General features: G+C 42.3%; 1 protein-coding gene across 2 annotated transcripts in view; it reads left to right on the plus strand.

Annotated features, from left to right (window-relative positions):
* The window catches only part of KLHL14 (kelch like family member 14), a 97,492-nt gene that overhangs the window by 65,503 nt on the left and 18,908 nt on the right, over positions 1–13,081 (plus strand). The window contains exon 3 of one of the 2 annotated variants that reach the window (XM_044243203.1): positions 9,415–9,504. The exons of the other annotated variant lie outside the window; for it this stretch is intronic. Within the exon in view, the coding sequence (XP_044099138.1) occupies positions 9,415–9,504 (90 nt within the window). The remainder of the gene's footprint in view (positions 1–9,414; positions 9,505–13,081) is intronic. 2 annotated transcript variants of the gene reach the window in all.

Here is a 13,081-nt window from a genome sequence, read left to right on the forward strand (position 1 = left end):
GGGACATATTAGTGAAAATAATCTAATTAAAATAAAATAAGACTTTGAAAGTCAGTTTTGTTTAAATAGGTAACAAAAGTCGTATTTTAAGTCCCCTTAGGTTTGCTGGTTGTTAGTGCTTCCCTAAGTAAAGTGCTCAGAGCTAAAACTGTAAATCAGCAAGGATTTAATGAAAGCCTTTGACCTTGGCCCAATTAGGTCTATAATAGTTCCTAAAGAAATATGTCACAGTCTTTGAGGAACTTTCAGACCTCCTTCGTTTAAAACATATGTATTGCTTACAGGGTGATATCTCTCCTAGAAGTCATAGAATCTGATCTAAGGGCCAACTCCCCTTTCTTTCTTTCTTTTTTTAAAAGATTTTATTTATTTATTTGACAGAGAGAGAGACAGCAAGAGAGGGAACATAAGCAGGGAGAGGGGGAGAGGGAGAAGCAGGCTTCCCTCGGAGCAGAATCCCAGGATCCCAGGATCCTGGAATCATGACCTGAGCCGAAGGCAGAAGCTTAATGACTGAGCCACCCAGGTGCCCCTCAACTTCCCTTTCTTCCTTCAGTCCCTCCCTCCTTCAGATCTCCTGGGACCCCTCCTATCTTGCCCACCTTCCAAAAAGTAAACTCCACAGTCTCTCTTAGCTACAATCCACTCATTCATGCTACTAACATTTATTGATTCACTAATATCTTTTTAGATTTTATTTATTCATTTGAGAGAGACAATGTGTGAGCAAGGGGAGGAGCAGAGAGGGAAGGAGAAGCAGACTCCCTGCTGAGCAGAGAGCCCAATGTGGGGTTTGATCCAGGACCTGGAGATCATGGCCTGTACCAAAGGCAGATGCTTGACCCAAAGGCAGATGCAGCCCCCCAGCTGCTCCAATTCACTAATATTTCTAATTAATGTATTAGGTATAAAAGCCCGAGTCTAATGCCCGAGTCTGACCCAGGACTCTGTGTTGGGCACCGTGCTAGGCATAAAACTATAAAGATGACACAGTCCAGCCTCAAGGAGCTCACAGATCTCTTACTGGTAACAAACATAAGGCAGGCAACTTGAATGTACTGTCACGATTTGGCAAGTGTACAATAAAGGCATGAATTTAGTACCATAGTTACACGAGAGAGGAAGTATCAAAGCCATACTCATTGTCAGGAAAACTCTCCCGTAGATACAGTTCTGAACTATAAGAGAGAAACAGGCTGTCTTGGTTCATGCACAGCATCCAACACCTAATACACTGCCCTCTTTTCAGATTTATGTATTGTGAACTCACTTCAATAATTTTGTCTCCAGTGGGACTATGGGAACCTGGCTCCGTGTGCTCAGAACAAGTTGGGGATGAGGGAGAAAGTGTTGGTAACCTTTGGTTAATTCAGAACTTCAGCCAACTGATCACTGGACTCGGATCAGCCCTTTCTTACAGGGCTTAATTTTCCAGACTAATTGTCCTTAGTGATCAAGTCATCCCCAAATATACAAACTACTACTGGTAATTTGCAGAGATTGTACAATCCAAATATGACAAAGAAAAGTAGAGCCTTTTCTTTGAATTATTTATTCAACAGTATGTATCAAGCCCCTGCCTTATTAAAGTGGGGCATCTTTCCTTCAGGTTATATTTGTTTTCAACAACATGTAAATGCTATTTGAATTTGCTTCAATGAGTAAATATTTCACAAATATACATTCTAACAATATCATGCTTACAAAATGACATTTTGATTTTGCCAGTCTAGATTATGCATCTGTTTCTATCGTCAGGGAATCATTGGCCAAGTTGATAAGTCTGTGCAGAAAGAATAAAGGGTAGTATTAAACTAACTAGTAAATTTTTAATTATTTATTTTCTCAATTACACTTGCTATAAAGTTGACTAAATTGTTTTAAAAAATGCCTCTATGGAGGGGCCCCTGGGTGGCTCAGTGGGTTAAAGTCTCTGCCTTCGGCTCAGGTCATGATCCCGGGGTCCTGGGATCGAGCCCCACATCGGGCTCTCTGCTAGGCAGGGAGCCTGCTTCCTCCTCTCTGCCTGCCTCTCTGCCTACTTGTGATCTCTGTCTGTCAAATAAATAAATAAAATCTTTAAAAAAAAAAAATTCCTCTATGGAAAAAAAAAATGCCTCTATGCTCCTATGGCAAGGAATACTCATTCAATATTATTAAAGTGGGGCATCTTTCCTTCAGGTTATATTTGTTTTCAACAACATGTAAATGCTATTTGAATTTGCTTCAATGAGTAAATATTTCACAAATATACATTCTAACAATATCATGCTTACAAAATGACATTTTGATTTTGCCAGTCTAGATAATGCCATAGAAAAGAACACTTCAAAAACAGAAATCACATAATTATAGGTAACACAAATTCTGATATCATGAAATTGAAAACCCCACAGAAAAAATATATAAAAGATTTCGGTGCATGTGACTGGCTCAGTCACTACAACATGAGACTCTTGATCTCAGGGTTGTAAATTCAAGCCCCACATAGGGTGTAGAGATTGCTTAAAAATAAACTCTTTCAATAAAAAGATCTGAAATTTATGAAAAGATGCTCAACCTTTAGCCTAATTCAATATGGGCCCATTTGTATTTTAACTTGATCCCAATTGCTCACCTACCAAAGATATCACTATAAAAAGGGGTGCAGTGTAACAATATCCAACGAAATCTAAAACACAGCCATCCTTTGGCCCAGTAATTTCCCTTAGAGGAATCAGTCCTACAGATGAACTCCCATGTGTGCATGCTGCTTGCCTCCAAGGACACAGCAAAGCACCACTGGTAGCAACAACCTTCCACTTACGTCCCTTCTGTCCATCCCTAGCTTTGCTTCCTGATCAGGCATCCGTCACTTCCCATCCCAGCCACAGGAGGGGTGCTCTACCTAGTCTCCCTCTCTCCCCTTTCTCCCTCCCCCATCTACAGGAGCCAGAGTAATGGTTTTAAAACAGAGATCGGATTACATCATTCAGGGGCTTAAAACCCCGCCAGGGCCTTTCCATCATGCCAAGAATGGAATCCATTGCACTTACCTATGGCCTATGAGAACCCATCTACCCCGCCTTAGCCTCCTGCCTCCTGCCTTCATCCCACGACTCTTTGGCCTTACTTACCTTCAGAGTCCCAGACACAGAGACCTCTCTGGGCTTCCCAGGCACGCCCGGTTCCCTTATGCTTCAGGCTTTCTTGGCGTGGACTCCTTGCCCTCATTTTATAACAGTGCCTCCCTCTAGCCCTTCAAGCTCTACGTTAAGCGCCATTCCTTGGGCACCCCAGCTAGAGCGATAACCAGGCACGCACTGTGTATACACAGCATCCCATTTTCTTCCTCCTTACATCATCTGTTTTCATTTGGCTGTGTTCCTGTTCATTATGTATTTGTTTACATACTTCCCTCCCCTGTCATGTAAGCTCTAGGAGAGCTTAGTTCCCTGCCGCATTATCAGCAACCAGAAAAGTGTCTGCCCATAATGAGTGTTGAATAAATGCTTGTTGAATGAATGAAGAATGGAATACATTATACCAACCCCATCAAACAGAACACTGTGCAGCCGTTAAACAAACAAACAAAAAAAAAAAAAAAATGCAGGGGTGGACATTCCAAGTGTTGTCTTCTGACCGAGCCTGCACTCTCGCACCTGCCCTGCCCTTGGCCTCCCACCTAGACCTCATTTCAGATGTCTCTGTTCCAGTCTTCGTGCCATTCTCTATTCATTCCATGCCTGTGCCTCAAGGCCTTGGTGCTCGTTGCTCGCACACCTCCCCCCGCATGGTTCCCTGGCTCAGCCAGCTGGGGAGGACTTTGAAGTCTACTCACAAACACCTTCCCTAACCACTAGCGACATCCCCCACCCCCGTCACTCTCTGTCTTCTGACCCTGCTGTACTTTTCTTCACTGCACCTGTCCTTTGAAACAAAAGTGCCTACTTACTCGTGGACATGTGGACATGCGCACTACATGCTTCCCCTGACTGGAACGTTCCTTGATGCTCTTTTCTGCCATAACCTCCCCAGCAAGCGAACGCTGCCTGGCATAGAGTAGCCGCTGAACAAATATTGGATTGGTGGAGAAAGAGGAAGTGAATGCATTCTTGAGTGCAAAAAAGCAAGGTATGCCCAGAGTATGCCGCTGCCATTTGTATTAAATAAAGGTAATGACTCCTATATATAAACTCTCTAAAGGGAAATCCAAGATCACGCTAACAGTGATCGCCTCTATGGTTGGAACTGAAAGGCTAAAGGGCAGGGATAGAAGGAAAACATACGGTCCTGCCTATCTTGACTTTGAGTAAGATTTCATTTTTACCATGGGCATTAATTTTTTTGAAAAAAAATTAAGAATTGGGTGCCTGGGTGGCTCAGTGGGTTAAGCCTCTACCTTCAGCTTAGGCCATGATCCCAGGGTCCTGGGATCGAGCCCCGCATTGGGCTCTCTGCTCAGCAGGGAGCCTGCTTCCTTCTCTCTCTCTGCCTGGCTCTTTGCCTAGTTGTGACCTGTCTGTCAAATAAATAAACTCTTTAAAAAAAAAAAATTTAAGAATTGTCTCATATCGGACAGTTTTGCAAGGTTAAGTGTTTGAAGCCAGTAGAAAGTCAAGACCCCTCATAACGTTACAACCAAATGATAAGCTTTCAACAACCATTTATGTAGCAGTCCTGTAAATTACCTCCGCCCTATTCAGTCTCTTCTTTGGATGTTGATGAAAATGTATTGTTAGGAAGGATACTTATACTTTCTGCTGGAAGAGATATATATTCCTTAAGACAAATAAGGGAGGAAACAGGGTCGTGTGGATCTCTAACAGGATAAAACCCACATAAATACAACAAGCCTCTGCACACTTCATATGTCAGGAAAAGTGCCTGTATACTCAAGATACTTTGAATCTGCTTACAAGGTCGAAATATGACCCCAGTGTTTTCTGTTTTTTGTTTTTTTAAATAAAAACTCTCCACCAATGGACTCTACCTATCCTTAACCGGCTGATTTGTTTAGTGTTTTTCTGACCATTGGTTTCGTCAAACAACCATACCTTACTTTGAGAAAACCTACTCTTTGAGTATCTGGATTTATTTAAAAAAAAAATTATAGGAGTGTCCCCTTGCTCTAGTTAAGGATTATTTTCATTATGAAAATAGTAAACTTTTAAAATATGGTTCAATACAAAAAATTACACAGAAATTTCAAGAGCACCATCATTGAACACACAGGTACTCAGTAATTACTTGCTGGTTGGATGAACACACCTATTGAAAATCAGTAGAGTGAAATGGACAAGAGCGTGGGTTGGGATCCAGTTATCCCCGTGTTCAGATTCTCTCTCTGCCGTTCATTAGCTGAGTATGACCTTCAACAAGTGACTTAACCTCTCAATATTCCTTACAGAGATAAAGCAAGTGAGTAATGCCTCCTTTGAAGTTAGTTGTATTAAATGAAAGATGTGGGTAAATAAAACCTTGATATATTTTATCACATATTGCGTTTTATCGTGTATTATAATATCAGACATGATTTCATTTACTTAATTCCTGCTTGCCTGAATGGAAGCAAATGAATGGCAAGAAAAAATCAAAACTGTTGTTATATTTTTGGAAATACAATACAGAAAACTATACATGAATATAATTACATACTTAATTTCTTCCTATGTATCTACAGCACCGGAACGGTGTCTGGCACATGGTATATGTTCGGTAAATGGTGATTAGCAGAATGAGAAGGAACGCAAAATACTCTGAGGGTTTGACTCTCCTTTGTCATATCCACGAAGACCAATTTTGTGCATAACATTCTCTAGGACACTTCATTGCACTGGTACAGGGAGGGGTAAAAGACTTTGTGTAATTGAGATTTTTTTTTTATGGCCTTAAATTTAGGAGAAAACAATGAACAGGTATGTAAGTAAATTATGGCCGCTTGTAACAGTTGCTAACATCTCTTGAATGTGTAATGATTAGTCATTCTGCTGAGTAAATACTATGACTTAATATCCTGTCCAAGTTATTTTCATAGTGTTACTTGCTTCCCACTTTCTTAATTAAAAATACTAAATGTAAATGCTTTATTTAATGTCCCAGACTAGGATAGTATATCGGGTGTTTGGGGCAGGAAAGGGAAACATGGTACAAATTGCCTCCGATTCAGAGACTAAACACATGTGTTCCCTCAGGTGACGAAAGGTTTTTTTTTCCTTTTAATTTTTTGGGCTTTCCCCCCTGCTTTTCCTTCTGGCACTTTCGGTTTGTTTAGTAAAGTTTAGAATTCTCACAAAGGGCCTTATAAACACGTGTTATGAGATTTTAAATCTGATTTGAAAGTGCCTCTCTCCTACTCCCTCTGAGTAAAGTGACCTTTTTAAATGGAGGGAAGTGGGTTTAGATGACAGTCATGATAAATGCGGTCATGTTCACTCAATAAAATAAGGCCCAGTGCATTTGAGGATAAATCAGTGAAATGTACAGCCCCACCTGTCTGTCTCCATCATTCATTTCCACTGTCACTTTCACAGTGGCTGATGGATCACAGTTGCTGTAAAATTAGACAGCCTTTAATCTCATTTCATCCTGATTAGCTTCTCTTTACCCTTTCCCTCTAACTCACTGACTGACACGCTAAAAACTCGCACTGGGCTGTATATGAACATGAGTACAAACTTCTCCTCCAATACCCGCCTGTGAGGGCAAGGCAGGCACCCACCTCTCGAGAAATCTGGAAAGGGTCAGGCTAGATTCCTTGTTATTTAAAAGGTAATCAATACGTGCAGGGCCCAATGCCATTTTAAACAGATGTTTGCTCTCGCTCACTGCCTTATTTGTTTTGTTTTGCTTCAGGTTTAATCAGAAGTCAAATTAGGTCTTTTGCAAAACTCGAACATTGATTTAATATAGATTTTTTCTAATAAATTTGGAACGTGACACACTCAGAATAATTTCAAAGAGTTATTTGTGTGTATTTATAGCCTCCTGATTCGCAGCAATAATTTAGAAAAGACAATAATTCAGGAATGAGAATACTAAAATACTCAGCCAAGATATACAGCGTTTAAGGTTTAAAAACAAGAGCAAAAAATGGGAATGCCTTCAAGTAGCCTTTATATGAGGACTTCAAAAAGCTTCTCTCTTCTTTTGAAGTTTCCATGGTTTAGTGCAATAGTTTTCATTTGTTTGCATAAAGCATAACAATAGGGGTAATCAAATGAAAAAGAGGCTTAAGAATAAATCATGTATTATTTCCTTCACTTAATTTCTGCTTGCCTGAGTGGGAGCAAATAAACGGCAAGAACAAAACGCAAGTGTTGTTATATTTTCAGAGATCGCGCTCTATTATCGAACTGGACTTCTAGTTAAAAAGATGGTAATACAGGTTTTCCTTATTTATAAATTTGGGCACTGAACTGACCAAAAATTCAAATATCACAAGAGTGGCAGTCATAACAGAAGTTGGTTATAGCCCATGGCTCCTACCTTTATCCCATGTGAATAGATGCCTGCCTATGGCAAACATGCTGGGAGTCTACACTGCCCAGATGATACGACCAAGAACTGGAGTGGCACCGGGCTGTTCCCAACAGACACGGCATCCAGCACATATGAGTAGCCTAGTTTTCTGTTGGCTCTTTGGGAACTGGCATCATCATCTAAACAATGATGATCTTGTTTTTTTGATGTTCGAAACCCATTCCATTTTTGTTGGTCTGCAAACTCAACGCATATTCTGCCCCACTGGATTCTGAGAAACTAGATGGTATCCCTGCAGAGCTGTATGGTTAAAAGCATTTTCCAAAGAGATACCTTGGGGTAGAGGGACAACAGGACATCCCCCAAGATGACTCCCCAAGTCAGTGACCTAATTAATGGACCATACAAATCCACACCTGGTTTTCCACATTATCACAGAAATCAGGGGCTTCTGTACCAAGGCCTCTGGCATTATAGACATAAGTTCAAAAACAATGAATATTCATAGTAAAAAATAAATAACTAATAAAATAACCCAAACTCCTAAAATCCTTTAGTAAGAAGCTTAAATGATCTCATTTGCTCTTTTGGAAGCTGTGTTACAGATTTCAAAGCTATGCCTGTTCCTTATTCGTGGTATTTACAAATCTTAGCCAGCATAAGTGCGTTCTGAGAAAAATAAAAGGTAGGGAAAACAAAATGAAATGAGAGATATATATCATCCAAAATAAGTTGGCTATAAGCTAGGCTCTCTGTCTTTCAGCACTGGCAAAAGAGCACAAAGTAAGAGCTGGCCCTGACTCATATTGATTTCCCACTGCACTGGTTTCTTAAGTGCTCTGTTGATCCGTGTCAAGCAATAAGTTCCCTGCCTGAACATGCACATCACCTCCCCATTTGTCCTCACCTAGATTTAAGGTGCCCATATGATGAGCTGAACAAGGACATCATTTTTCCTACTGGTGTCACTGGGTCCAAACCACCGCATGTGATATGATAACTAATTCCGTGTGAGTTTACATTTGCCATATGAGACGATAATAGCAGAGGCCAGCGCTGTGCGGCACACGGGCTGACCGGGCTGTCCTGGCCTCCCTGTGCATGTCCCCGAAAGAGAATGTAAATGAGAACAGACAAATGCAGAGAAACCTGGCTTGGGTGGGTTTCTGAAGAACAGGCCCTCCTTGCAGCCACCACACTGGGGCTCGGGAGGGCCCGGAGGGGGTGTGGGGGGGGAAGGGCGAGACCAAGGGAATGGATATTTGTGATATTCCTGACAGTTTTTATCTTTGTTCCAGAAGAGCTCCTAAGCAGATAGATAGAAAATGTGTGATTGTGCTGCTAATGACATTGTACAGGAGATTAAGCGTATACATTTGGAGAAGGCATTAAATCAGCAGGACCTTAATTTAAAAACTTAAAACTGTATGGAAATTCAGCTTGCTCATTGCTGTGGAATAGAAAGCTCCCGAGCACCCTGAGTCTGTTTCTGGAAAGATTGCCAGCAAACCAAGTCTGGGCAGAGCATCTTCATGGCTCCAAGTGTATGCAGGGTTATTTCCTCCAAGAAATAACCCCCAGCTCTGACCGCTTGGGAGGATCGGTCGTTGTTTTAGAATGCAATCCCTATCATCAGGCAGGTGAGGAGAACTTCAGAATCGAAAGCAGCATGACAGGTTGTCCTTGACTAATTTGCCGAATAACATTATGTAAAATTAGTCAAAAGGGGCTGGGTTTGAAATTGCCGGGAAACACACACACACACACACGGCTGAGCCCCGGTGGATGAGTGGGTTCCCCGCTCTGCTGCTTATGCTCTCGTCTTCCTTCCCACTCACTCTCTCACATTCTGTGCCCTTTGGTGGAAGCAAATAACTAGGGCGCCAAGGTATCAAGTCCTAAGATGGAGAATTTCATGCGTCTTTTTCTCCCCCCCTCCCTCCCCAATTCCAGTTATGCCGTACAACAGTGCCCACCACTGCGTTGTGGAGGTAGAAAACTTCTTGTTTGTGCTGGGTGGAGAGGACCAGTGGAACCCCAACGGTAACTATTGAACTCAACAAGTATGTGTGTTCTGGAAGACGCCGGTAGCAGCCCGCTTCGCAATTACTGTGGAAAATATATTTCTGTGCGCAGGGACAAATGAAACAGTCGGTAAATTGGGCTGACAATTGGAGGGAGGGTCAACCATTGAGCCGGCAGAGGACACACGCAGCAGAGCATTCGCTCATTGACTGTCTGGGGATTTGGCTTCGCAGTGACGCCCCGGCCCCTCTCCTTATCCATCCCCTGAGGAACGCCACGAGCATTAAGCACAGACTCCCCAGAGGCAGGTAGCAAGCTGCAGCTATTAAGAATTCTCACCACCTTCTCCACCACTTTTCTCCCGCTTTATCAGTACAGTAAGGCAGTTTCCATAAATTAGCTTTATCTGCGGTCATAATGCCTAACCCCAGCTCAAGTTCTTTGGCCTTGGGGTGGCTGCGCCTGGTGCGAGGGCTCCTTTCGAAGACCATCCACCCTGCCCGCCCCATTCATGGGATTACTTCATAAATGTATCACAAAGAGAAACTGAACATATTAACACCCTTCCCAAGCCAACACAGGGAGAGCACTGTGCCTTGCAGAATACACAAAATTATCGAGATATTTTTGGAACGTTTGCGCGTGAAGGAGGAGTCGCGGTTGTAGCCTTCTGTGTAACAGAGATCATTATGACGGAGAAACCATAAAACAGCTTGCAGGTACACATTTTTACTCTAAAACCCCCAGAACATCCAAGCGAAATTACATATACTGCATATATTTTATTGTGAATGCTCTCTTTCAGCATCTGCACCAAGGCAAATTATAGAAAATTGTTACATCTGTTCACTCTAGAAAATCTTCAAGGAAAACAACCCAGGCCACCCTCTAGGAACATTTCTTTGACGAGAGCAGGACGTTCTTTCTCAAAACCTGCAGCTGTGTTGGTTCCTCTCTTCAGCGTTCCAAAGGGGATAATTCCTGAGCTTTGTGAGAAACAGGTTTAGAACAGGAACAAAAGAGATATTTAATATCTCTCCTCTAACTTATCTTTGCAGTGACAGACTTGACGTGTCCCCAGAAAATGCTGGCAGATGTGCAATCTGCTGTAAACTCCCCATTTACTGTTTAACCTGTTCTCCCTTCCTCAAATCGCTGAAGGGATCTGAATTGAATAGAGCCTTCGTAAGTGAACAGTGCACAGCCATCAGGTTTATCTAAGCAAAAAATCTGCCGAACAATCTTCCTGAAGGCCAGCTTAAAACTAACACGTGACAAGAGAAGGCTGCCAAGTCCTGTTTCTGGGGACGATGCCCTCTTAGCCGGCCTCCTGTCCCAGGTGGAGCAGGTCTCTGTTATAGTGTCCGAATCGGTGCGACCACTTGGTGTTCACAGAACACTATGAGCTTCCCATTCCTCTGAGACAGATCTTTTCAGCGGCACAGAAAACCTGATCCCGGGGTTATGCCCCCTCCTCCTCAAAAGAACCTGTATCTGCTTACTGTCCCGCATCTTCTCTACCAGAGCTGAGAGACTGAGTGGGGCAGAGTGGGTGGGGGAGAGCATAATGGACATATTCCTTCCTCTGGTCTAGAGAGTCTAGGTTTTAGCTCCGGACTAATTCAGACTCCCATAAAACTATGCCATTGGACCTCACCCATTTGCCTTTCTCCACTCCTGAGAGGAACAGGAATTCCGTTGAAAGCCCTCAATGAATATGCTGCAACAAAAGACTGTAGAAAACAGTGTTGCCTTCACGGCAGGGACACCTGTCACTGTCGCTACGCAGTGTGCCCTGTGTGAAGAGCTATGTGACAAGTTCTTGCCAGACTGTAGCACTGAGGCATTGTGTGCTTTGGACAGTTGCCACTAATGCATTCGTGTGATTTAACATGTCTCTCTTCTTTCGCTTTAGCCACTAGGAGGCTCAGAATTGAATTTTTAGTAAAACTTCAATTTTACGTTTACTCTCAATCTGGGGCTGGCCGCTAACTCTTTTTCTGTTAGACCCCCTTGTGGAGCTGTGGGAGTCCTACCTGCAAAGCTGAGTCATTCTATCCGTCCCTGATGTGTCTGGCACATGAAGTCATTTGCATAGATGTGGGCAAATGCTGAGGAACCACTGATTTGGCTCTCCTAAACAGAGGAGAACTGGTCACGTCAGGAAGCAAGCAGGCCAGTCTTCTGTCATTGGCTGAGGCCTTCCTCCAGGTCAGGGGGAGGGTGAGCAGAGATATGGCCTGTACAGCTGAGAGCGATTCCCCAGAAAGGGAGCAGCTATAACAATGAGTGACCTGGGGAGCACAGCATCAGTCTGGTAGAGGTATCGGGGCATGGTACCAAACACACCTCTACCACGATCTTTTAGACATTTTCCTTGTAGCTTCATATTCTAACCATCTGGGCAACCATTACAAACACACACACACACACACACACACACACACACACACACTTTTTTCTTTTTTACTGTGAACAATAGTTACTGAACACTATTTCCCAAGAATTTGCTAAGCACTCACCTGCATATTTTACTTAAGCCTCCAGCCATCCTGGGAGGCCTGTTGCATGATTGTTCTAGCTTTGTTATGAGGAGTCTGAGCCTGAAGAGGTGACAGAACTTGCCAGAACACACAACTTGTACCAAGATGGGCTGATTCCGAACTGGGTCTGTCTGCCCCCATCTTCAACCATTGTATAACATTTCCCTCTCAGGCAGACATAATGTACTTTGCTAGATACTAAATAACAGTCATGTTTTTGCCTTTGATGTTGTGAAATTAAGTCAGTATTGTATCACAGTGGAGAGTGGCTCTTATTCCCAAAGAACTCCTCATCACTTCTCATTTAGAAAACCATGCAGGGACTCAGTCATCTCAAAAATACAGGATTTTCGTATTATAATACCTTATGCAATTAAAAAGTGAGCAGCTAATACCAAAACTTATAAAGAACAGCAATCCTATGATAATATATAACTAATTTCATTGCTACCAGGGAGGAAAAATTTAAAAATCCGTGAATTCAAATGCTTTGGATATGTCAGTTCCAAAGACAAAAATCTTAAACTTCAGTTCTTAGAAAATGATGCCTAAGATGCATGTCTTTGAATTAAATACAATATTGTAAATTTTAATACATGCTCATAAACCATGTATGTACTCATAAAATACAAATATAATCTCAGTTATCTATTATCTTGATTATAAAACCAAAATTTGAAATCACAAAACATATTACTTATTGGAAATGTAAACAGGATGCACTGTTTTTCTAGTCAGCTATAGATATTAAATCCTATTAACTCCCTTCATGTCATTAGTCTTAGGAATGCATTATAATTTTCTAATACATATGCATATATTCCGTCAGCGCCCCGGCTTATAGAAAACCAATTTACATTTGTCCTTTACTGATGGTGATGATTGACTCCCCAAAACACTGCTTGGAGGAGACTTCCTTCCCTTCCCCTTTCTTTCCTTTCACCACTGACTGAAAACTGCCGCCCCATGCTCCACTTACCCATCAGCTGAGGGACAGTCAACAGCGGTGTCCTGTGATAGGGCATCATCACACAAAGAGGAGAAATTGGGGA

The sequence above is a fragment of the Neovison vison genome, chromosome 3 (assembly GCF_020171115.1).
Source record: "Neovison vison isolate M4711 chromosome 3, ASM_NN_V1, whole genome shotgun sequence".
Taxonomy (NCBI): domain Eukaryota; kingdom Metazoa; phylum Chordata; class Mammalia; order Carnivora; family Mustelidae; genus Neogale; species Neogale vison.